This window comes from Drosophila simulans, chromosome 2R (assembly GCF_016746395.2).
Source record: "Drosophila simulans strain w501 chromosome 2R, Prin_Dsim_3.1, whole genome shotgun sequence".
In the NCBI taxonomy this organism is placed as follows: domain Eukaryota; kingdom Metazoa; phylum Arthropoda; class Insecta; order Diptera; family Drosophilidae; genus Drosophila; species Drosophila simulans.
In genome coordinates, this window is record NC_052521.2 from 3,383,473 (window position 1) to 3,409,987 (window position 26,515).

At 41.5% G+C, this 26,515-nt stretch overlaps 4 protein-coding genes across 11 annotated transcripts in view; 2 read left to right on the forward strand and 2 right to left on the reverse strand.

Annotated features, from left to right (window-relative positions):
* Nucleotides 1-10: 10 nt before the first annotated feature.
* Nucleotides 11-26,515, reverse strand: part of LOC6733173 (odorant receptor 42a) — a 162,750-nt gene continuing 136,245 nt past the window's right edge. The window contains exons 1-3 of one of the 3 annotated variants that reach the window (XM_002080213.4): nt 921-1,732; nt 416-773; nt 11-355 (exon numbers count right to left, since the gene is read on the reverse strand). In XM_002080213.4, coding sequence (XP_002080249.1) covers nt 269-355; nt 416-773; nt 921-1,696 — 1,221 coding nt within the window. In that variant the 5' untranslated portion in view covers nt 1,697-1,732 and the 3' untranslated portion in view covers nt 11-268. Of the gene's footprint in view, nt 356-415; nt 774-920; nt 1,733-26,515 lie in introns of those variants that run through there. The other 2 variants (XM_044922720.1, XM_044922721.1) reach the window with 2 other exon arrangements.
* LOC6733174 lies at nt 16,083-16,966 on the forward strand. Its single transcript, XM_002080214.4, has one exon. The coding sequence runs from the start codon at nt 16,193-16,195 to the stop codon at nt 16,904-16,906; it is 714 nt and encodes a 237-aa protein (XP_002080250.1). The 5' UTR covers nt 16,083-16,192; the 3' UTR covers nt 16,907-16,966.
* Nucleotides 17,958-19,473, reverse strand: LOC6733175 (odorant receptor 42b). The gene is made up of 3 exons (XM_002080215.4): nt 18,682-19,473; nt 18,264-18,621; nt 17,958-18,199 (listed from the first exon to the last, which is right to left on the reverse strand). Exons 1-3 carry the CDS (start codon nt 19,446-19,448, stop codon nt 18,125-18,127), a joined length of 1,200 nt encoding a protein of 399 aa, XP_002080251.2. The 5' UTR covers nt 19,449-19,473; the 3' UTR covers nt 17,958-18,124.
* LOC6733176 (zwei Ig domain protein zig-8) overlaps nt 25,613-26,515 on the forward strand; it is a 57,666-nt gene continuing 56,763 nt past the window's right edge. For 4 of the 6 annotated variants that reach the window (XM_039291331.2, XM_016167511.3, XM_039291332.2 and 1 more), the window contains exon 1: nt 25,613-26,350. The gene's annotated coding sequence lies outside the window, so the exon portion shown is untranslated. The remainder of the gene's footprint in view (nt 26,351-26,515) is intronic. The other 2 variants (XM_016167510.3, XM_016167509.3) reach the window with 1 other exon arrangement.

Below are 26,515 nucleotides of genomic sequence, written 5' to 3' on the forward strand. Positions count from 1 at the left end.
TATTCGTGTCTGATCATAGTATTGCGGAGGAAACTAGGAAATTCATAACCCTTACATTACCTTATCCTAAGCTTACCTAATTGTAGTAGTGTTTTTGTTTAATTTGAATAATGTTTAGAAATCGGTACCCAACCCTCTAGTCACAGTTTAGATATTACGAATATTAAATTTAGTTTTATATGTGTGGTTAAAAAACTATCAACATTTTTATTACCGTGTACTTTAACTTCTTTCATGTGTGATTTTAAATCCGAATAAACTTTTTATTTCACTCTTCCATTTCAGATTTGGCCAGTTTCTCAGCTATGTTCATTTGTTTTACGAGAGTAAAGACGGAGAACGAAAATTTTGTGACCTTCAAGAAAACCAATTAAAACAAATGTCAAAAATGTCATAAAAGTGCAGATCTGCTTACACTGATGTTAGTCCCCACAGATATTGGAAATACGTTCATAGCCATGAAGGTTATCGGCTGCTGCAGTTTCTGCAGGAAGTACATGAGTGTCTTCTGGTATCTTTTCTCCTCATCAATCCAGTTTGACTGAAACAGGGCATCGGCCAGCTTGTAGCAGTCTTCTGTGAGATAGTTGCACAGTATACAGAAGGGAGTCGTCTCTAGAAGCACTGCGGCCATGAACGAGAGTGCTGCGATGGCTGATCCCAAGTTGGCGAACAGGACAATATTGATTAGGGTAAAGCCCAGTACCAATCCCACCACCAAGAACTGCACGAAGATGGTACCGGAGATAACAGGACGCAGGCAGTCAACAAATCTGTAATAGAGGGATTCATGGTATTGAAAAGGGTATTGAAAAGATCTAGCCGATCAGAAAATAAGTTTTGGCCAGAAAAAGTGCTTAAATTTTAAATTTAATTCATATTTGTATTCAGTTCCTGTATAACCGCTCCCGTTCACTCACCGCAAAATAACTTTGTGATCTTGTATGCACTCAACCAGCCGTTCATATCTCTGCTCCTGGCTTTCAGAAGGATACGTTCCCAAACGTCGCAGGCGCTCCGCGAAGATCGACATGTGGGCACGCAGGACCAGGATGAAATTGACTGGGTAGCAGTCAACGCATACGTCCTGGAAGCAGGCGCCAGCCATGGCGAAGTATTCCAGACCGGCCTGCAGAGCCAGATGCAGAGTGCTAGATCGCCAGTCCAGAAACGGGTAGTAATTTTGGTACGGTGGCCTTCCAATAAAGATCGCCGACAGAAACGTGTTAGTGGCATAAACCATGTAGACTGCCATGAAAAAGAAGAATATACGGTTACTGAGGGAGACAGCGCGATGAACCTGAAGGCGCTCTCCGGGGTCTGTGATACGCCTATCCATCTCGTCGAGAATGTTATTAGCCTCGTCAAAGCGCTTAACTAGTGCCCACACTATCAGGACTTTCGTGGAGCAGGACCAAGCATTAAAGGCCACCTGCAGCGAAGTTAGAAACTCTCCCGGGGAGAACTCTGATAAATGGCTGATATAGCCTGTGAGAAAGCCAATGGGCTGATAAAATGTAGAGCAGAAATTCAGCGCGAAGGACCAGAGCACGTAGGCCACGAAAAACTTGGCAGGTGGCTTGCGGACGCCCATTAAGAAGACGCAGCGTAGTAAGTACAGGGTCGCGTCTCGGGAGCGAACTGGGGTATCCTTCGACTGGGTGTACAAGGTCGGAAACCACCTCCGCAGATCCATAGTGAATGCACTCTAACTTCAACAATTGAACTAAAGCACCGTCTGCTATGTCCTTTTATAGGCCCACCAATGGCGTGATTATAAGTCCATCAATCGTCAATTAGATAATTCATAGGCGACACTTGAAAACTCGTTTGTGGAAATCAATTACCCTGGGGGTAATAAAGTTTACCAAAGTCTGCAGTGTATGGATTGAAATACCCTTCTCTCTATTAGTCATTGCAGAGGGTTGACACAATTCAAATGTCCTAAAGATTCAAAACCCATTGGGTAACGCTTCACATAAGTGTAAAAGTTTACACTATTCCATTAATAAGTGATGATTCCCCTACCACGACGAACAAATGAACAGGCTGCAATCGTTCACAAAGAAGAGGATTTAGTTTGCAATTGTGTACTGTTTAAATCATCGGTAGCAAACTCATGGAAAATATAGAAAAATAATAATAATATTGAAATATATTTATTTAAACCAAGAGAGGACGCTTTCCTCGACACATTCCAATAGAAATTGGTAAGAAAAATAATAAAATAAGTAAAACCATTAGAACGCAATAGTCAAGTTCCCTGACCATCAGATACCCCTTACTCGGCCTGTGAAAGTGCGAACGAGCAGTTCCAATATTTTCTTGCATATCAAACAAAATTGGCAACCATGAGAGAATGCTATAGTCGAGTTTCCCGACTATGAGATACCCGTTACTAAGCTAGTGGAAGGCAAACGAAAAATTGAATAATTTTTCTTACATATATTTTTAAGTCGGAGAATTAAATGAGACAATATTAAACAAGAGAGATACCCGTTACTTAGCTAGTGTGAATGCCAACGCGAAATTTCATCATTTTTTTGGGATATCGATAGATATTGGGGAATTATTATTATTTTCTTTCGCACGGGTCCCACGGCCACACCTCCCGCCCAACCGACCGAGGGGCGCTGCCGTGTATCGTACGGCTCGGTTCGCGAGAAGATAGACGCGATATAGAAAAGAAACGGGGAAATTAACATTATGTAAAAAACCTCTAATAAATATAAGTGTTCGTAAGATCTAATAATGTATTAAAAAAGTTAAAATTGATTGCTTTAAGAGCGGCAAGATTACAGATAATAGGATAAAGTCTATTATAGTCCGAACATAATAATCTGTAAGGGTCATGCAACTCATAGTTAGATCTACAATGATTTAAGATAAGGGGTATACAGTTTCTAGTGAATCTACTTGGAACCGAGAAGTTAAGCCGACTAATCAAGTCGGGACTCTCAACATCCCCACGAATAAGCTTACAAATGAAGACTGTTCCAAGCATAGTTCTACGGTTAGCTAGGGATGGTAAATTAATTAAAAGTAGTCTACTGGAATAAGTAGGTAATATATGGTTTGCATCCCAATTTAGGCGCCGCAGGGCAAAAAGTAAAAAGTTTTTTTGGACCGATTCAATACGGTCCGAGTGGACTGCGTATTGTGGACTCCAAACAGGTGATCCGTACTCGAGGATCGGACGGAATTACGAAATAAATAAGGTTTTAGTCATGTAGGCATCATAAAATTCCTTAGACCACCTTTTTATAAAAACAAGCACACCCCTGGCCGTATTGAAAATAGACGAAATATGGTCAGAAAATTTTAGTTTTGGGCCCAGAAGAACACCAAGATCATCAACTCGTGTTATTCTGTCCAAAGAGCACCCACTTATAGTTTATGTCGTGCGTATTGGGTTGACACGACAAAAGGTTATAACTTTACACTTGGAGCCATTTAAGTTTAATACGTTATCACGGCACCATATTTGAAAGCTGTCTACATCGGATTGTAAGTCCAAATGGCGCGAAATGTCCTTGTGCTGGAGGCACAAATGTGCGAATGTTTTATTACTAAGGGGAGGTCATTAATAAATAAGGTAAAAAGAAGCGGACCAAGGTGGCTCCCATGTGGGACACCGGATGTGACTCTAAGAATACAAGATAGATCAACAGAGAAACCTACTAGATCAAGTTTCCTTACTAGAAGGTAATGATTAAAAGAGTCAAATTCTTTACTAAAGTCAGTGTAGATGACATCTGTTTGAATATTATTTTTGAAACCCTGCATTACGAAAGAAGTTAGCTCCAAGAAGTCAGTGGTTGTTGATCTGCGTTTCATAAAACCGTGTTGACACGGTATACAAAGGTGCTGCAAATGAGGAGTGATAACATTTTCAAAAAGTTTTGGTATAGCCGACAATTTAGAGATTCATCTGTAACAACTTGCATCCAGTTTGCTACCTTTTTTATAGAGAGAAATCACAACAGGACTCCTTTCATGAGGAAACCTCTGTTCAAACATGTTCTGTTCGAACAGAACAGAACATGTTCGAACAGAATATGTTCGAACAGAACATGTTCGAACAGAACAGAACAGAACATTTTCGAACAGAACAGTACATGTTCGAACAGAACAGAACAGAACAGAACAGAACATGTTCGAACAGAACAGAACATGTTCGAACAGAACAGAACCTGTTCGAACAGAACATGTTTGAACAGAACATGTTTGAACAGATCATGTTCGCACAGATCATGTTTGAACAGAACATGTTCGAACAGAACAGAATATGTTCGAACAGATAAGAACATGTTCGAACAGAACACGTTCGAACAGAACATGTTCGAACAGAACATGTTCGAACAGAACAGAACATTTTCGAACAGAACAGAACATGTTCGAACAGAACAGAACATGTTCGAACAGAACAGAACATGTTTGAACAGAACAAAACATGTTCGAACGGAACATGTTCGAACGGAACATGTTCGAACAGAACAGAACATGTTCGAACAGAACAGAAAATGTTCGAACAGAACAGAAAATGTTCGAACAGAACAGAACATGTTCGAACGAACAGAATAGAACATGTTCGAACAGAACATGTTCGAACAGAACAGAACATTTTCGAACAGAACAAAACATTTTCGAACAGAACAGAACATGTTCGAACAGAACAGAACATGTTCGAACAGAACAGATCATGTTTGAACAGAACAAAACATGTTCGAACGGAACATGTTCGAAAAGAACATGTTCGAACAGAACAGAACATGTTCGAACAGAACAGAACATTTTCGAACAGAACAGAAAATGTTCGAACAGAACAGAAAATGTTCGAACAGAACAGAACATGTTCGAACAGAACAGAACATGTTCGAACGAACAGAATAGAACATGTTCGAACAGAACATGTTCGAACAGAACAGAACATTTTCGAACAGAACAGAACATGTTCGAACAGAACAGAACATGTTCGAACAGAATAGAACATGTTCGAACAGAAAAGAACATGTTCGAACAGAACAGAACATGTTCGAACAGAATATAACATGTTCGAACAGAACAGAACATGTTCGAACAGAACAGAACATGTTCGAAGAGAACATGTTCGAACAGAACATGTTCGAACAGAACCTGTTCGAACAGAACATGTTTGAACAGAACATGTTTGAACAGATCATGTTCGCACAGATCATGTTTGAACAGAACATGTTCGAACAGAACAGAATATGTTCGAACAGAACAGAACATGTTCGAACAGAAAATGTTTGAACAGAACATGTTCGAACAGAACATGATTGAACAAAACATGTTTGAACAGAACATGTTTGAACAGAACATGTTCGAACAGAACAGAATATGTTCGAACAGAACAGAACATGTTCGAACAGAACATGTTCGAACGGAACATGTTCGAACAGAACAGAACATGTTCGAACAGAACATGATTGAACAGAACATGTTCGAACAGAACATGTTCGAACAGAACATGTTCAAACAGAACAGAACATGTTCGAACAGAACAGAACATGTTCGAACAGACCATGTTCAAACAGAACAGAACATGTTCAAACAGAACAGAACATGTTCGAACAGAACACATTCGAACACAACATGGAACATGTTCGAACAGGACAGAACATGTTTGAACGGAACATGTTCGAACGGAACATATTCGAACAGAACATGTTCGAACGGAACATGTTCGAACGGAACATGTTCGAACAGAACATGATCGAACAGAACAGAACATGTTCGAACAGAATAGAACAGAACGTGTTCGAACAGAACATAACAGAACATGTTCGAACAGAACAGAAAATGTTCGAACAGAACAGAACATGTTCGAACAGAACAGAACATGTTCGAACGAACAGAACAGAACATGTTCGAAGAGAACATGTTCGAACAGAACAGAACATGTTCGAACAGAGCATGTTTGAACAGAACATGTTCGAACAGAATATGTTTGAACAGAACAGAATATGTTCGAACAGAACAGAACATGTTTGAACAGAACATGTTTGAACAGAACATGTTCGAACAGAACATGATTGAACAGAACATGTTCGAACAGAACATGTTCGAACAGAACATGTTCGAACAGAATATGTTCGAACAGAACAGAACATGTTCGAATAGAACAGAACATGTTCGAACAGAACAGAACATGTTTGAACAGAACAAAACAAGTTAGAACGGAACATGTTCGAACAGAACAGAACAGAACAGAACAGAACAGAACAGAATAGAACAGAACAGAACAGAACAGAACAGAATAGAACAGAACAGAACAGAACAGAACAGAACAGAACAGAACATGTTCGAAGAGAACACGTTCGAACAGAACATGTTCGAACAGAACCTGTTCGAACAGAACATGTTTGAACAGAACATGTTTGAACAGATCACGTTCGCACAGATCATGTTTGAACAAAACATGTTCGAACAGAACAGAACATGTTCGAACAGAACAGAATATGTTCGAACAGAACAGAACATGTTCGAACAGAACATGTTCGAACGGAACATGTTCGAACAGAACATGTTCGAACAGAACATGTTCAAACAGGACAGAACATGTTCGAACAGAACAGAACATGTTCGAACAGACCATGTTCGAACAGAACAGAACATGTTCGAACAGAAAAGAACATGTTCGAACAGAACATATTCGAACACAACATGGAACATGTTCGGACAGGACAGAACATGTTTGAACGGAACATGTTCGAACAGAACATGATCGAACAGAACAGAACATGTTAGAACAGAATAGAACAGAACGTGTTCGAACAGAACATAACAGAACATGTTCGAACAGAACATAACATGTTCGAACGGAACATGTTCAAACGGAACATAACATGTTCGAACGGAACATGTTCAAACGGAACAGAACATGTTCGAACGGAACATGTTCAAACGGAACATAACATGTTCGAACGGAACATGCTCAAACGGAACAGAACATGTTTGAACGGAACATGTTCGAACAAAACCAAATATGTTCGAACAGAACAGAACATGTTCGAACAGAACAGAACATGTTCGAACAGAACATGGAACATGTTCGAACATGATCGAACAGAACAGAACATGTTCGAACAGAATAGAACAGAACGTGTTCGAACAGAACCGAACAGAACATGTTCGAGCAGAACATAACATGTTCGAACGGAACATGTTCGAACGGAACATGTTCGAACGGAACATGTTCAAACGGAACAGAACATGTTTAGCCGCCGTTTACAGAAGTTAACATCCGAACTATTACAATTCTCTATTTTATTTTCCGATCTGTACCCTAGCTTGGTTCAACAGCGACTGACTGCCGCGCTCTCTGCAGAGTGGCCAGTCGATCAATCGATAAGTTTCTCTATAATATTTGTATGTATGTATACATAGATTGACTATGTATAATTAGGTATGTATGACTAAGAGTAAAGGAAGAGGGTAGAAGGAGCAGCCTACTACAACTCGGCCGTCCTGACAACTAGATCTCCCGATCGTAGGATTTTATGACAATTAACGTTTCTTAAAGCTAAGGGTCCTGTTTCTCATTTTATTCTTCTTAGTAGAGATACTTTTAAACGGTCTTAAACATTTTTTAGGTTTTCTTTTCTTCTTGTTTGTTTTCTTTGTTTTACAATTGCTTCTTAAATTATACTTTCTATTTCGTACAGAGTTTCTTAAATTATACTTTCTATTTCGTACAGAGTTTCTTAAATTATACTTTCTATTTTGTACAGAGTTTCTTAAATTGTAATTTCTATTTTGTAGACTCTTAATTTTTCTTTGCCAGTGTTTTATATTCTGTATGCTCCATACACCCCGGTAAGGATTGCGAGAAATTTGAAATCCATCAACATCTTCCAGAAGGAAGCGATCATTTTTGAGAACTTTGCTTATGACATAAGGTCCTTTATGCTTTGGTATTAACTTCTTAGCTATGCCTGTTGTTGAGTCAAAATTTTTAACCATGACGTAGTCGCCTTTTGTGAACACTCCTGATCGTTTTCGTTTTTTGTCAACATATTCTTTATTGTATGCTTGTGCTATTTTCTGACTTGCCTCGCCTTTATTTCTAATACTTTCTAAATCTCTTTCTTCAATCGTTTCTTCAATTTCCTCAATTTTTTCTTTTAACTCATCCATAATTTGTCCTTTTTGTTGTAAACCAAATAACATTATGCTAGGATACTGTTTAATGCTGCGGTGTTGTGTATTGTTCAGGGTATATTCGACCTTTTCTAAGACTAAGTCCCAGTGTAGACCTTGATCGGGTTCAATTAACTTGCTAATCATTGGACCAAGACTTCGGTTTATACGTTCAACTTGACCGTTGGCTTGTGGCGATCCTGTTGCAATTTTTATGTGTTTAACATTGCATTCTTTCAAAAATAAGTCAAAATCGCCAGACGTGAAACATGCTCCTCTATCTGATATGATACACTTAGGCCTACTGTATGCTCTGAAGTAGTCGTTTAACGATTGTATGACTTCTTTTGTGTTCGTAGTTTTTGTTGCGTATAGTCTGACAAACTTTGTGAATGCATCTACTATCACTAGAATATGTTTCTTCGGTCTACCCAAGTCTACTGGACCATAATGGTCAATATGGATGATTTCAAAAGGTTTGTTTCCCTTAGGTATGTTGTGTAGAAATCCTTCTGTTTTTCCTGTTTTGGGACTGAATGAAATACATTTTAAACAGTTGCTGATATGTGTGCTACACTTCTGTTTTAAATTTGGAAACCAATAGTTTTTCATTATAGCTTCTATCATTTTGTCTCTTCCTACGTGTCCAAGTTCGTTGTGATACTTGTATAACACTTGTTCTTCCATTTCTATCGGAACGTAGAACAGCAATCTATTTTCATTTGTCTTTTTGTAAACTATACCATTTCTCATCTCATACAATTTATTTTCAGTGTTTTCTAACAATTGCCTGATTTCTCTTAATTTTGTATCTTTCCCTTGACATATAACTAGATTATCTTCGAAACTGCTTGTTTGTATTACCATAATATTTGTACACCTACTCAGTGCGTCAACATGTTGCATGCGGCTACCTGCCCTATGCACAATTTCAAAATCATAACCTTGGAATTCTAAAGCCCACCTGGCTATCCTAGGGTTTAGCTCTTTTTTGTTTAGGGTCAAAATTAATGAGTTGCAGTCGGTGACTATTTTAAATGTCCTCCAATGAAGATAAACTCTAAATCTACGTAACGAATAAACGATGGCTAAAGTTTCTAACTCGAAACTGTGGTATTTTGATTCAATATCTGTTGTCCGTCTTGAAAAGAATGAAACTGGGTGCCATTTCTGGTCCTCCTTCTTTTGCATAAGTACAGCACCGAATCCAGAAGAACTTGCATCACAATGCAATTCTGTTTCGTGTTTATGGTTGTATATAGCTAAGACCGGTGACTGTATTAATTTATCTTTTAACATATTAAAACAAATCATTTCTTCACTACCAAATTTGAACGGTTTATCTTTTTTAAGAATGTCGTGCAGTGGTTTAGCTAGTCTACAAAAATCTTTTATGAACCGTCGAAAATATGAGCATAATCCCAAGAAACTTTGTACTGTATGAACATTGTTAGGTAATGGGAAATTTTTTATTGCCTCGATTCCTTTGTCATTGGGCATTATGCCGTCTTTATTTATTATGAACCCAAGATATTTTATACTCGATTGCATAAACTCACATTTGTCTATTCTTAATTCAAGTTTATTTTCAACTAATCTTTTAAAAATTTCTTTCAACGTTTCTAAGTGTTCGTTTATATTTTCGGTTGCCAATAGAATGTCGTCCATATATACTACTACTTTGTTTTCTCTGATCATATCAGCAAAAATTTTGTTAACAAATCTTTGGAACACAGACGGGGCGTTTTTGAGGCCAAATGGCATTCGCAGCCACTCGTATTGGCCTAATGGTGTAACGAAAGAGGTGTATTTTATTGATTCTTTTTTAACATGCACGTGGAAAAAACCGTTTTTAAGATCGAGTTTGGTGAAAACAGTTTTCTCATTCATTCTATCTAACAAGTCATCTATAAGAGGTAGAGGATAGTTGTCTTTCATTGTCATTTTATTAAGTTTTCTAAAGTCGACGCACATACGTAAGTCTCCAGTTTTCTTTTTCACTAAAACAATGGGCGATGCATATTCCGAGTCGCTTGGTCGTATAAATCCGTTTTCCAAATATTCGTCTAATAGTTTTTGTAACCTGTCTTTTTCTGTGTATGAAAGCCTCCTAGGAGAACAGCTAAACGGTTTCGGGTTTTCCAAACACAATTGTATTTCACTTCTAACTGTCGGTTCATTTGGCCTTTTTGCATTTATATAAAAATTTCTAAACAACCTATCGAATTCTAGTTGTAACCTATTGCTAACATTTTCTCCTATTTTGTATTCTAACTCACTTTCAGTTACATGACATATTCTTAGTACTTCCTTATCAAAGTTGTCATTTAATTGTTCGTAAACGTTTTTATCTTTTGGCAATTTGAAACTAACGATTTCTTTTGAAGTGTTAACAATTTCATCTTCTGATAATTTTGATTTACTGATATTCTTTTGTTGACTAACTATTTCATTTTCTGACGATTGTGAACTAATAATTTCATTTTCTAACGATTTCTCAGGACTATCATTTTCAGTATACATTGATCTTTTGTTTATTTCCATGGGTTTTCTCAACGCAATCATTCCCAAGGTGTACGGGTCTAAATTTAAATTGCATGCAGTTAAAAAATCTCTGCCGAGAATAACATTATACCTCATAGACTGGTCGCAAACAATGATTAAACGAAAATATATTTTTATTGATCCTTTCAATACATAACATGTTGTTTGTCCATGTGTTTTGAGAATACAGTTGTTTAAACCAAAATAGGAAGTATTAACTAGGGCTAACTTCATTGTCTCGTTAATAAGTGACTTTTTAATGATAGATATAGGACTGCCAGAGTCTATGAGGCATTCTGAAATTATAGGCTTATAAGCATTTTCAAAAAAATTAATTTTAAACCATCTTACATAATTATTAGTTGAAACGCTCTTCCTTGTGGGACATTGTGCCACCAGGTGTCCAAATTGTCCACAGGCGTAGCACGAACCTGGTTCACGTTTGGGCTTCTTGCAGATGTCAGCTTTGTGTCCTCTTGAATTACAGTTTGCGCATCGTATGGCATCTTTGTAGTCGGTTGGCTGTACAGGTGGCTCCCTCCGAGCTGGCAAACGGATGTTCGAAAATGCGCGTAGCATCTCCGATGGAGTAGAGAAGCATTGAATCCGTGCTTGGGTACGGAAATTTTGCAGCGGTATGCCCTCTATCACCTGGTCCAGTAGTTCGTCGTCGTCGATGTTTATCCCGTTTGAGAGAGCCATCTTCTCATCGTAATAACTGCCGAAATTCTCCTCGGTTTTCCACTTGCGACTCTCGAATTTTCGCCGGATCTCAGCCTTGGATGATTGCTCGCCAAAAGTCAATGACAATTGATCAAGCAAATTGTCAATTGGTTCGATCAATCGAGCAGGGTGCGCATGTAACCAGACTTGCGCGTTTCCTTTAAGTTTAGTGATGAGTAAGATGCGTAAATGGTTGTCATCGATGTTAAAAGTGCGTGCGATATTTTTGACCACTGTTATCCAGGCACGCGCGCAAGTTTTCCCATCGTAATCGGTTATCGTCTCTTTGGCGAGAGTGAGAACATCAACTGGAAAACGCTGGCTCTCCGCTCTCTCATTGGATCGCTGCGGCGAGTGAAATGTTGTGTTCTCTTTTGTGGCGCCAGCCTGCGTAAACTGCGCCGTCTGGATAACGGAACTAACTGTAGCCTTGCTTTGCTCTGGTTGTTGTTGTTCTTGGAACTGCAAGCTCGATCGTGTTCCGTTAAGCATTGCCTTCGCTTCTGCTAGCTCTGCGCGTAGTTGCTGTAGCTCGAACATGTTTGTCTCCCTCTCACTGCCAGTTTCGGTTGATTCTTTTCTGTTCATCGCCTTCACACTTACGTGATCGGTGTTAATTTCACAATTCTGGAAATCCAGTGAAGAAAAATTGTCGTTTCTTGGTGGAGCGTTTTTCTGGGGGTGCTCCGGTGGACAATCGCCCCGAACTGCCGTTGGGATGTCTTGCAGCCTCGCGATTAATTCGGCTTTTGTGCCTTCCGTATTTTGGCCCAGAATACGTAGCCAATCTTTTAGAGTTGTCAGCGAAAAGTCGTTCAGGATGATTTTATCGTCCATTTTGGATTATTAATCCCACTTCTGAGTTTTTAGCCGCCGTTTACAGAAGTTAACATCCGAACTATTACAATTCTCTATTTTATTTTCCGATCTGTACCCTAGCTTGGTTCAACAGCGACTGACTGCCGCGCTCTCTGCAGAGTGGCCAGTCGATCAATCGATAAGTTTCTCTATAATATTTGTATGTATGTATAAGCTTATGACTAGATTGACTATGTATAATTAGGTATGTATGACTAAGAGTAAAGGAAGAGGGTAGAAGGAGCAGCCTACTACACATGTTCGAACGGAACATGTTCGAACAGAACAGAACATGTTCGAACAGAACAGAACATTTTCGAACAGAACAGAACATTTTCGAACAGAACAGTACATGTTCGAATAGAACAGAACATGTTCGAACAGAACAGAACATGTTCGAACAGAACAGAACATGTTCGAACAGAACAGAACATGTTCAAACAGAACACATTCAAACAGAAAATGGAACATGTTCGAACAGAACAGAAAATGTTCGAACGGAACATGTTTGAACAGAACAGACAATTTTCGGACAGAACAGCACAGGTTTGAACAGAACAGAACATGTTCGAACAGAACAGAACATGTTCGAACATAACAGAACATGTTCGAACAGAACAGAACATGTTCGAACGGAACATGTTCGAACAGAACAGAACAATTTTGGAACAGAGCATGTTCGAACAGAACAGAACATTTTCGAACAGAACAGAACATATTCGAACAGAACATGTTCGAACAGAACAGAACATGTTCGAACAGAACAGAACATGTTCGAACAGAACAGAACATGTTCGAACAGAACAGAACATGTTCGAACAGAACAGAACATGTTCGAACAGAACAAAACATGTTCGAACAGAACAGAACAATTTTGGAACAGAACATGTTCGAACAGAACAGAACATTTTCGAACAGAACATAACACGTTCCAACAGAATAGAACATGTTCCAATAGAACATTTTGTAACAGAACAGAACATGTTCGAACAGAACAATGAATATCCATATGAGGAAACTGAGAAGATTCCAGTAAACATTTTCAGTAGAGACTTGCACAAGGCTTCCGCACAGAATATGAGCACACAGTTAGGGATCCCGTCGGGACCAGGCGAATATTGGTGATTTATTTGAATATTGATTTATTGGTGGCATGGAATCACTTCAAAAAATCTTTTACAAATGTACATGGACTAAGGAACTACTCCGATAAAACTATAAAATATTTGGATAACACAATAAGCCTTCTTCTGACAACATTTATCTAATTTTTTACAACAATAACTCCGTTTGGAAACGTTGTCTTAATACGGATGTGATGAATGTAATATTTGTCAATGTCCAACCCTTTAGATGCGTTGAGGTTTATAATGAAGAAATGAGATCTCATGAAGAAAATTAACCCACTCAACAAGTTGCCGAGCAGATCACCATCAATCTCACTACATAAAATATCGAAACCATAGTCGATGATTAGGTTTTGTATCCGATTATACTACCATGGTAAATACATCTCAATTACCGTAGTATAAACACCTACCACCTATGTAGTCTGGGATAATACTAACAAAACTGAAGGCAATAATAATATTGCTATAAAGAAATTGCAAATACCAAATTAATAGAAGCACAACGAGAAAATATAAACTCTGCTGCAGGAAATGCCCAATCGGTCATATCATGAAGACTAACGATAATTTGCCATACGCTTGGGAGATATTTCCAAATTGTTTTGACAATTTTTGGCAAAAACTCTTCCAATTCTAAATACTTTTCAAAAGTGCGGAAGCTAACGTGGGCGAATATAGCAGGAAATATACTAAACAAATACAAAATGGAAATAATTCTCAAATATCTCCGGTATGGAGTGCGCTTTTATAGATCATGACATCCTAGACAGGTCGTAAATGATACAAGCGATTGAATGAGTGCTATATACCCTAATCAACTCTAAACCTACAAGTAAAAGGTAAAATAAATCGTTAGTGTCGGTATCAACCAAAAAGTAAAAAGGAATTCAATTTTTTCTTAATAATCTGTCTGTTTTTAAGATCTGTTTGGATGCCACATGTTTAAAATATTTGGCTTTGACCCAAAAGAAGCCTCAGCCAATATACAACGGGAACTGGACCCATGTTGCAACGCCCAGTCTAACGCCTAAAACTGCCACGCCCACACTTTTGAAAATGTTATTTATTCATATTTTTATTAGTCTTGTAAATTTCTATTGATTAACGCCCTAAAACCGCTCAAAACTGCCACGTCCTCACGTTGAAAAATGTTTAGATTTTTCTTCGGTGTTTGTCGATGGTTGTCTTGCCAATTTTTATCGGTATACCAAAAACACTGTGGCCACACCCCTCCTTCCACCTAGAAACCGCCCACAACGCACTATAGGCTGAATGGTATCCTTTGTGGCCAAAAAATAATAACTTCAAAACGGAGAGAGATATTTAGCTTGTGTGTTTTGTATTGGGTAACATTAGCCCATATCTTTTATAATACCAAAAACTCTGGGCGTGGCACCGCCCCTTATTTTTATTTAAGTAATTTTGTATAGGGATTTCTCTAATTTCGTCTGCTTTTTCTGGTCCAAGCAAAAAACAACTGATTTCGTGGTAGTGATTGCATATTAAATTATTTTACAAATAATAACCACCAAAATAATACAATATTAATGAAACAATTTCGCAACTGCCTTGTTTGACTCCCTTTTAGCTGAAATTACTCTGCTTTCGTAAGGCATTTGGGAACTCGAAGGTGCGACCTAAAAACGTTAATTACAAAAAAAGTGCTCGAAAGTGCACTTTAAGATTACATTCAAATGAACAATAATTAAATTACCTACAACCAAATACACTAGAATAATCTATTATAATATAATAATAATAATACAATAATCTAGTGTCTTTGCTACAACACAGTATATATATTATGGTGAAGTTAGGTGAAGTTAATTTTTGTCTCTAGTTAAGCATTAGTTGCTATTTCAGCTAATACACTTAAAAGCGCTTTTTACAACACTCAACTACAGGGACAGCCACAAGAAATTCAACAATTCAAAATCACAAACACATAGTACAAACAAGTCCCTTTCGATCCCACTATCACGTTTCATTGTTTCTTTTTTATTAATTTAAAAGCGAGTGTGTTGTTCGTAAACAAGCGATTGTGCGCACGGCACTCCAACAGCTGTTTTAAACAGCTGATATCTTAACCGTGCGGGATTTTTTTTAATTTCTGGTACGCAACACTAAAGTCTAATCTTATACTAACATGATGGCGTAATCAAAACGTAGTATTACGGACTTTTGAAAAGTAACTTTTTGGCCACAAAAAGATACCATTAAGCCCACACTTTTAAACAATTTTTAAATTTTTTAATTTTTATTCCCCAATATTTATCGATATCCCAGAAAAATGATGAAATTTTGCGTTCGCATTTCCACTAATTGAGTAACGGGTATCTGATAGTCGGGGAACTTGACTATAGCATTCTCTCTCGTTTTTAAAATATAAAGTTAGGTAAGGATATTTCGCTTCGTCTTGCCTCCTTTTGATATATTTTTGTAAGTCACAAAAATATTGTTGTCCCTTTTCGCGCCTCGTTTCGATTCTCAACAGGGCGCCATCCGCAACAGGTGCACAATTTCGTTTTCGAGAGAGGTAAACTCATTTGCACTTAGAGCCATGACAACTAGTGTCATTGGTGGCAAAAGAGCTTGCAATCTAAATGTTTATATTACGAACTTGAGGCGGGTCAAACTGGTTTAAATCAGCAGCAAAGCCAGGTGAAAAACGTCAGAGCGACAGCAGTAACGTCTCGTTACTTCAAAGTAAAACAACAGGAATTCGTGTTGCGCACCTGGCGCGGCTTTCATCAACTGGAGCCTAACCCGGCGAAATGGCTAATCCGTTTCGCTGGTGTCGAGTGTCGCACGACTGCGTGTTCCAGATTAATGTGGTTCTGGTGGTGGTCGGAGTGATCTTTCTGCTTGACGTGCTCAGCCACCTCTATCTGAAGGCGGTCATGTTTCCAGGCCTTCGTCTATACCCGGTAGCCTTGCGGCCCTGGCTCTTTTGGGTGCGCGCTTTGACAATGGTTGCCTACATTCTGAACGCCGTTCTTGGGATTCACATGGCCCGACGACCTACCGCCTTGAAGTACGCTGGCTATATGCTCGTTGGAAGCGTGGTGTTGCTGTACACCATAAGCATCGGAGTGACTCGCTTCATGTACCGTAAGAGATTCGAGTTCTTTGCCGAGATGCTGGTGCTGCAGATGTGGGTAAGAAACAGTCTTGGCAAGGTCGAAGTAGAGTTCGAGTGCTGCGGAAGGACCAGCGTAGTCGACTACCAGACAGCATCGAGCAACCGCACCTGGCCCATTGGCTCTTGCTGCGGGCAGCAGAACTGCACCGGCTGCACTTCGAAGCTTAGCCAGTACCTGTGGACCATCGAGATGGATGTGGCAAGGGATAATATTATCGTATCCGTTCTCTTGTTCGTGGCGATGATCGTAATGTTTTTACACTTCAAGGATGTGCAAGACCACGACGACTCTAGTGATGTGGATGAGACATCAGAACTGGCAGACGACTCGGACGCCAAGGAATAAGCCCCATTTCTATCTAGTCGTGACGGTCCTAATGCATTTTTTCTTAACACATCTCTGGCCTGTAGTTTGTCATCCTGTTTTTGGCTCATTTGGTCGACCTCCTCAGCTTTTATAAGGTCTCCCTCATTTAAATACATACATACTCTTTTGAAATATATTCATATTTATTTTCTGCGACAAAGGTTATGATGATTAGATCTGAAGCTATAAATTATGATTTTGAAATCCGAAGTGCAGGCCGCTTTACCTAAACAAAGGTTTTGAACTCAACGAAAGAATTTTGGAAAGAATGGCATTCTGACAATTTTTGGTAGTGTTAGGATGGTATTTTGCAATGCAATGTAGGTGTATAGATAAAATTGGTGCAATATCGTAACAAAATCCAAATATTTTTCAAAGTTCTCATGACAGGGCTTAAGAGGTGAGGTAGGAAACCGATAGAAAGTCAAAACAATATAAAGAACAAGAGAGAATGCTATAGTTGAGTTCCCCGACTAACAGATACCCGTTACTCAGCTGGAAGTGTGAAGGAAAAATTTAAATGTTTTGAATTATCAGCAGAAATTGGGGAAAAAATAATAATAAACAATGAACCAAAATTGAAAAATAGTTCAAAAGTGTGGGCGTTTCAGAAATGTACAAGACTAATAAAAATTTTGAAAATATTTTCTGAATGATGTGGGCTCGGCAGTTTTGTGTTGTTTGTGGATAAAAATGAAAAATCATTAAAACATTTTTCAAAAGTGCGTGGCAATATGGGTCAACTAAGTTCCGCTGCGCCTATGTCTCTACAATCTGTATCCTTAATCCCTTTTTATAGTGATTTCGACGTTCATACGAACGGACAGGGCCAGATCGAATCGGCTATTGATCCTGATAAAGAACATATATACTTTATATGGTCAAAAACGCTTCCTTCTACCTGTTACATACTTTTCAACGAATCTAGTTTACCCTTTTACTCTACGAGTAACGGGTATAAAAATAAAACCGTTTCTCAAAAGTGTATCCGCGGCAGTTTCGCTTGAAATGTTGCATCACAAGAAACAAATCGCTAATACAAGTCTTTATTTAGAGAATGCGAAAAAATTCATATTTCCACAGTGTTATTGACGTAAGCAAATGTTTTGCAAATATATTGTTTGTGGGGGTAGCGTTTTAGGGAAGAACGGGGGTGCGCAGAGTATCCAATAAAGGATAAAAAATATATCCATCACCTTAGTCCGTCTTAAATTTGTCGGCTATATTCATTTGCTTGGTAATGGTTATCACGGAGAAGGCAAACTTTGCCACCTATAGATGGGGTAGAAAATGAGATACAATTCAAGGAGCATGAATTATTTTGGCGTCCACTTACACTTATGTTGCTGCTCATGGATATCTGAAAGATCCCGCCGGCAATGAAAACGATAGGCTGCTGCACGTTTTGGAGAAAATACAGCAGTGTTGTTTTGTAGCGACGACTGGCATCCACCCAGTTGGACTGGAAAATGGCATGGGTCAAGGACTCGCAGTCCTCCATGATGAGGTTGCATGTGTAGCAGAAGGGGAAGGTCTGCAGCAAAATGGTTATGACAAACATAAAGGATGCGATGCCCGTCCAGATGTCTGAGAAGAAAAACACGTTGATCAGCGTCAAGCCCAGAACCAGGCCGATCAGCAGAAACTGTGTGAAGATGGTGCCCGAGATTACTGGTTTAATGATCGCGCAGTATCTGTAATAGCGCAGTAAATATAGGTAAGTTGCCCCATCTGCAGCTACCAGCTCTTCCTACCTTAGAATGAGCTTGTGGTCCATCACACATTTGACCAGCTCTTCGTAGCTCTCGGCCTCGCTGAGGTTCTCATCGGAACGGAGGCGTCGGATGCGCTCCCTTAGCATGTCCAAGTGAGCTCGAAGGATGAGGGTATAGATCAACGGATACGTGTCCGAGAGCTGATCCTGCAGAACGGCGCCTGACATCACCATGTACTCCAATGTGGAGGCCACCCAGAGCTTGAGTGTGCCGTCATGCCAGTCGATAAAGGGATTGTACAGCTGCCAGGGCGGACGCCCACTGAGAACCGAGCTCAGGTAGGTGGAGCCGGCATATCCGCAGTAGACAAAGGTGAAGATGAGAAAGGCATGGTTGCTGCGGGCCACCACCAGGTGGATCTTTTCGCGCTCCTCCATGGCGGTGCAGCGCAGGTCCAGCTGGTCCAAAATGTTCTTGGCCTTGATGAGGCGCCAGAGCATGGAGTACGTGATTGCAACTTTTACCGACGAGCCGTAGGCATTAATGCACACCTGCAGCGAAGTGAGAAACTCTCCCGGGGAGAAGGACTTGATCTGCGTCATGTAGCTGCCCAGGAAGCCAAGCGGCAGGTACGTTGTGCACCACACGAACGTCATGAGCGTCCAGGTGAGGTACACATACCGGAGCACACCCTGCTTGGGGGGCAGCCATCCAATAAACTTCATGGCGCGGTAAAGGTAGATGCAACCATCTCGGGACCGCTTCTGCTCCGTGAGCGGAGCGGGACGTATCAGCTCAAAGACCATCTCGGCGTTAGTGGGCGCATTTCTCTGCTGGCCGCTTATATAGGCCGGTTCCTTCCGAACTTGTGACATTTTTATAGATGAAGTTTTCAATGAGTTCGAAAAGTTTTCATTAAGTTTACGGCCCTTGCTGTTGTTTAATTATTAACTTGAGAATTTCTCTGCTGCGCTATGTTATGTTTAATTAAGCAGTGAAAGCACTTGACTAGAACAAACATTTATACAGTGTGTTGTTACCCGACTTCCGATTTGACGAATTTGAATTTGAAACTGCATCGGTCGTGCTGTGCTCGTTCTCACATGCTGGATTTCCAGCATGCATAAAATATGGAAAAGTTGGCGAAAATACCAGACGGGTCCTTAATGGCAATTAAGACGTTCCTCATACGTAGCGTGGCCCGGGCTGCTTTAACTTCGCCTGGGGCCACTGTTTGCCTGCAATTGCAGCGCGGCGGGAGAAAAACAGCAGCTCGAGTTTGGCACGAAGGTTTTCCCAGAAACTTTGTAAGGCCGTCCTGCGCGTGGGAGGAGTGCAAAATGGCCGCTAATCGTCCTCCTAACTAAACTTATTAAATTTTCCCTCGTAGGTCTGCGAGCTTGGGGCGAGTGTGTGCCGAAAGCTTAGCATAATCATCCTTAAAGAGTAAGCCCGCCCAGATGCTCAGATCCTGTGTGACATCCCCTTGCAGCTTTAATGAAAAATATGTTCGCCGAGTGTTATTAATATTGCTCAGGATGTCTGGCAGTTGACACATGTTTTGTTGTCGCTGTCGCTTTTGTTGAATGTACCTTCAGTGTCTGCCTCAACTTCAGTTTCAGCTCCAGCGTTGGCCGTAGCTACAGCTACAGCTACAGCTACCAACTTCCCTTGTCCTGCCACGTGTAAGCTGACATTTTTTCATTACTACACATTTCAATAGCAGGGACACCCGTAGCCGCATCAGCCGGCTGCGAAGAACTCTGCCGAGCAGCTGTTGCTACTTCCCCTATCGTGTATGAGCACTGCGTCCAAGGAGCACCGGCAAGGCCATGGATAACCTTTTGTTTGCTTCTGCCGAGCTTGCACACTTGAATACGTTTGCTCTCCGGGTCCGTCACTGTCATTTGTGCTTTGGCCCGGCTATTTGGCAAGCTTCCATCTTCTCAGCTCGGTCCTTCCCAGGTGAACCAGCACATCCCACGCCCGGCACCACCAGGACCACCGGCACCACCGGCTTATGTGCCAACACATCGCAGCATTTGAATAGAACTGGTTTTCAGAACTCGCCAATGGGATGCGTGGTAGAAATTTATGTTGTCTCTGGCCAAATCAGTTATCCCTTTAATTGCAGCGCTTTGCAGGACTCAAAGTAGACACAGGAGCCAGTACCAGTGATGCAAGTGCTCGGGCTTCAAGTGGTCGACTAATTGAAGGCGGCGTGTGTCTTTTGGATCGTTTTGGAGCATGCTTTACGGGAGCTCGCTTGATATCCACGCCATCATTTATTATCGCTTGACGTATTTATTTTAATTAACGGAAATTAATGCCATGCTGCGCAGCTGTGCGAATATGTTTGCAGTAGCTTACACACATTTTCGGAGCGCGCCATCGAAGTGAGCTACCACGCCCACTTAACCCACACACACGCAGCCACATGAATGCACACGACGCAGCTTTTTGAGAAGGATGTCAGCCTCCCCCCATTTCCAAACTCGCAAAGCAGGCAGCCTGCAGAGCACCGAGTACGATAACTAAGTGTCAATCTGTTTTTGATTTGTTGCAAATTAGTGGAGCCTTTGCTGAGACCTCAAAATTATTAAACATCCCGGAGCGGTCTAGTCGGAAATCTTGACAGCCGGAGTTGCCACGACTCAAGGCGAACAAACAATAATTGAGATTTACCGATTCTTGAACAATCATTTGTTAAATTATTTATCGTACTGATGGAGCTAAGCTTATTTCCAACCAGTTAGTCATATTGCTAGTGTGGGTGTGGCTTCTATACACGCAAATGTTAGGAAGCCGTCTGTACGGCACTTGAGATGTATTTCCCCAGCATCTCTAACAAAATATGCATAATGTCATTTTACTCAGCTGCCCCAAGCCGTAACAACGCAGTTTGATGAGTTACTTCTTCCGGTGCCAATTCCGTTATGGAAATTAAATTATGGTCGAAAGCACTGCCCCACAGGCAACAAAAGCGGCAGAGGCCCTGCGCACACATAGACAAACTTGTTGAAATACATGACGGCGAGTGTAGACCAGGGTCGTAAATGCCATTACTATTTGGTAAACATTGCGACAGAGTGAGTGGCCAAAATTGTTAACTTACAAGGTCGTGAAAATACACAAAAAACGGGAAACATTCGCGTACAAAAAACAATGGCTGCAACCAACACAGACAAGCGAGCGTACAGTACAGGCGGGCAAATAAACAAGCTAGACATTCTGTTGCAGCAACATACAAACTTTTAATTAATTTCTGTCTGTGTGACCCGTGAGTATACGGCACATACATCTAACTGATTGCTATGATACAGCCATTGGGGTGGCAGTGTTTTGTTTACCCATGTGATTGTGATTGTGCGAGTGTGCGGTGAGGGTGCTCTTCGGCACACCCGCACACAAATAAGAGCAACAAGAGCGTTTAGCGTCACTTTGGTGGCAAAAATGGCTTGACCCAAATGTAATCAGGTAATTTGTTTCATACAGTAAATATTTACCCGCCTGCCACGCATATTTGAACTTAATAATTATTCGCAGGGTGATTGTCCCAACACACCTACAAATACATACACTGGGCAAACAAGGACGGAACTGAGCACAAGGCTCTGCAGTGGCAGTGGCAGCATTGATTTCCCTGGAAAGCCGTCTGGCTACATACCCCTTAAATATTGCATGCTCAGTCAGCCTAGACATTAACTTGGCCCAGACACGAGTCCCACTCGGCTGCCTGACAGCCAACTTCGACTGCTTGACAGACAGCAAGTGAAAGTAGTGCAAAAGAGCAACAAACGAAATTGATTTAATAGCCCAACATTACGGCGCTAAATGCATACATGCTGTCCCGCCTCCCCATATGTACATACATATGTACATACATATGTACATGCATATGTGCATGTGTGTTGGGGGTGTAACTCCAACTTCCAAGCGATTTCATTGATCAACGGTTTCCATGGTTCTGCCGGTTGTGTCAATGAGCTGCAGTTGTTCGGCTGGGATAATTGGAAAATCAGGGAATCAAATTAATTTCTCAATGCTGGCGCCAATCAACCAATGGGCTTAATGTTCACTTATGAGTCATCTGCATACAAGTATCGATCAGAGCTAAAGTGAATAATGGCTAAGGATTTCCCGAGGCAATTGATGTGACTTCTGCCGATCAAACTCCAGACTTCCCCCTTACCGATTTTCTCCATTGAAATGCGTAGAATGCAAATTTCAAATAAGTAATATCATCACAATAGTAAAGCCCCACGTCCCTTTCAACTTAATTACAATGCTTCTTCCATTGATAGAAGGCCATTCTGTATAGCAATCAGTTGTTACCCATTACTCGTAGATAAAAGAGGTATTTAAGTTTCTTGAGGTGTATGTAACAGGTGGAAGACAACGATTTCGACTCGATGAGGTATTTGTCTATCACTACTTGATTCTATATACTTATATTTCGACTTCGGAGTCGAAGGGTAGCCATCCCTAAATAGAGATTAGAGAGTAGTATAAATGCACTCGACAAACACCATGCCCATAAATACTTCTATTAACTCCGTTGACCCGAGATAAGTGATATTAGTTGCCAAAACAGTCACTTCCAGTGGATGGATAATTACAAGTACTTGAAGATGTCTGTATTAGGGAGGAAAGCAAATATCGGTAATTGAATTGATTTATATTGTGTATTAAATAAAACAATCCGAATCGGTAGTATAGAATACGAGGTATTCACATACCTGGACACTAAGGCAAGCATTCAACATTCAGCCGAACCCGAGCGATACATTGAGTCGGTAAGAGTTTAGCAGCCTAATAATTATTATAATTATTATTATAATTCTGACACCGCAATATTTATTTGGATTTTTTGGGCGGACTTAATTCCGTCAGGTTTCTTGATTCCTACCACTGGTGGTGCTGGTTCCAAAAGGTATTTATCCCCTCTACCTCCAACACCCCCCTCAAAAGTTCTCCCTTGACGAGCATATCTTTATAACGATTTGGTCACACCAACTTAACAAACGTCCAAATCAAAAAGTAACGGGTGCCCATTGCTCACAACTGCACGGTAGGATGTCCCACACGTAGGATGCTTTCCCTCCTCGCTTACCACCCAACGCACCCAATCCTTTCAGAACTTAAGCCCCATCCTAGCAATTGCAAGCCCTAACCATGACAATGCCAAAATTGTATTAAGATTCCTTACCGAATCAATCCTTACCAAACATATAAAATAGAAAATTTAATGTCAAAAGAAACAAATTCAGCAATTTAAATAGGACAATATTTAAGGCAAAATGTTAAACTTTAACTTTTACAATTCTCATTTTTATTGTTAACTCTTAATTTGTAATTATTGTTAGCATTAAGTAAGTAAATAAGTAAATAATAAGTAAAGTAAGTAAATAAATAAATATTCATAAGATGTAATTATTTGAAGACTTATTGCCTGACTAAGGCAACTTCTTGTTGTCACTTGCACCTTTGGGCGCCAAAAAGCAGGCTTTGTATTTCATACGAGCTGAAACTGAAAGAAAAAACTGCATTCGGTGACAAAAAACATTACGTTGCAGGTGTCGACAGAACAGTAGGCTGGCGGGGCAAGGTGCGACCAAAGGTGAGCGGGGTCAAGCTGAATGAATCAAGCATATTGATCATAGACTGAATGGCCGGCGAACATGCGAACCAACCTCAAACTCAGAGCCAAATGTCCGCTGTGGTTGGGTGAGTTCAGTGCAGGGGTCGTCGCTTTTTTTAGTGAGTGGTGGCAATAATTCAATTCGGTACATTGGAAGCCCGAAAGGCATACGGCAGCGTGCAGGGCGACTCCGCTGCCTAATTAAGGGTACTAGGACTCGAACGGCCGCCAATCGATGCAGCCTATACAATTGGCGATCGCACTCCAATCCCAATACGTTTTCAATCGCCACAGCTTCCTTTGTGTGGCCAGGACGCGCGTCCGGCCAACCGACGCTCTTCCGCTCCTCCGCTCATCCGCCATTCTGCCCTCCAGTCCGCCGCCCGCCAAGGAGGGGCTCATGCAAAAGCAATTTCCTGAACTTTTGCCCGACCGCTGATGCAGACACACAGACTCACAGACACACTCGCATCCTCTGGCAGATTAAGACGGCGACCCCACTCGAAACGCATTGGCGGACTCGTGGATGCCACAGCACTTGAAAACCAATACGAATGCGATTATGCCCCTGCAAGAGTGAGTGTGCGTGAGCTGGCGCTCTCGCCCGCACACAGCCACTCCAGCGTGGAAATGGCGGGCTGTAAGTAAGAAATCATTAAGGTTGGTCGGCGCACTAATGGAATACGACAAGCGGCATGTGGGAACACACTCTTGCACTTGTCCTGCATCCTGGTGGCCACCGATAGCTGTCGTTGTAGTTGTCAGTTGGCCGGGGGATTTGCTCCACGTTCGGTTTTGGTCACCGCAAAAGTTTAGTTGCAAGTTGCGGCTCCGCTTGCGGCGGTCATCCGTCCGTCGGGCGTGCGTGCCATCTGACTGCCAGTTGCATTAGGATATCAATTTGCGGGACACTGATTCGCCAGTTTTACTTGCGAAGTGTGGGTGCCAGAAGAGGTCCGGCTGTTGGGGTCCTTCAGCAGCCAAACGCTCCGGCACGTGACATTGGCAAAGTGAGTTCCGTTCGCAAATGTGACACAATTTGGTCATCTTGGGACCAAGGAACTCACAGTCCCCGCGAGGACCCCTAAGAGAGAGCGCGAGCGCGAGCGCTGAAAGGACTCTCTTAGGTTACCAGCGCCCTGGAAGCCATGGAATTCAGGTGTAGCTTATGGACTCATCGGGCCAAGTCGGCGACCGAAGGCCATGCGCTGATTCGTGTCGCTGACCTAAAAGCTTGAAGAAGCTTCCGCTCAGCTGAGCCAGGCGCAGGCGCAGACGCTCCCTTCCAGTGGCGAGCGGCTTCCGAATGCGTAGGAGTCCTGGTCGTCCTGTCAGTTCACTTCGTTTGCTCGTCGAAAGCTGTGCATGCTGCGGAAGCGACGGCATCGCTCGTTGCCCCATTAGCAACAACAACACATCGAGCATTGACACACCATTCAACACAGCAACAACAAGGCCGCACTGCGTGCGGGACTGAGGCTGAGGTTGGATTTGAAGTTGGGGGTTTTCCGGCGGCAAAAGTGCGTTTGAAATTACCAAAGTTGTCCCAATTAAAGGGTGCAGCGCGACTAACAAGTTCAAGTTGGGTGTTTCGCCGTGCGAGCGACGCGTTATCCTTGCGAACTCCTTTGTGCTCGCGGAAACTGGTGCGTGGCGGGCGTAAAATTCGCCAGTGACTCCGCGTTAAGTCAACTGCTCCTGCGAACTACTGCGAGTGCGAAGGCAGGTTGCAGCCAACGGTGGCAAAAAGTAAAAGCGGAAACGTAAACCGAAACCGAAACGCCAGAGCCGCCAGAGGTATTGAGAATCCGGGAAATCGAGAACAGGCATCGGTAGTGACAACTGTGAAATGTGCGGCTGCATTGTCGTTTTGCCACCACTTTGACCCAAATCGCATTGCATTCGCGTTGTGCCGGAGTGCGGGCTCTGCGGACGCCTAATGGCTTAGTGCATGATCGATAAGCAGCAATCGAAGCTCGCGAGTGCCCCACAGCTAGACATACGAATCGAAGATCCACCAGCAACTGGAATCCTCCAAAGCATCCGTTCCGGGCTCAGCCGCACTTGGTAAGTGATTCACAGTTGGCCGTTACTCGCTTGTGAGTATGACATGTGGTTGACGGGAGGCTTGTGACTTGTCATCTTCCGCCGCTTCCTCCTAACTTGCTCCAGACCCGAGTTAGCTTACTTACGTGGGACTTGGAAGTTTGGGCTTTGGTTTATAGCCTGCCA

Excerpts from the sequence above, each read along its gene's own strand:
- LOC6733175 (XM_002080215.4), bottom strand. The coding sequence starts at position 19,448 with ATGGTCTTTGAGCTGATACGTCCCGCTCCGCTCACGGAGCAGAAGCGG. Across the intron at positions 18,622-18,681 it reads GACCACAAGCTCATTCTAAG|ATACTGCGCGATCATTAAAC; the intron begins GTAGGAAGAGCT and ends GCGCTATTACAG. Across the intron at positions 18,200-18,263 it reads CCATGAGCAGCAACATAAGT|GTGGCAAAGTTTGCCTTCTC; the intron begins GTAAGTGGACGC and ends CCCCATCTATAG.
- LOC6733174 (XM_002080214.4), top strand. The coding sequence starts at position 16,193 with ATGGCTAATCCGTTTCGCTGGTGTCGAGTGTCGCACGACTGCGTGTTC.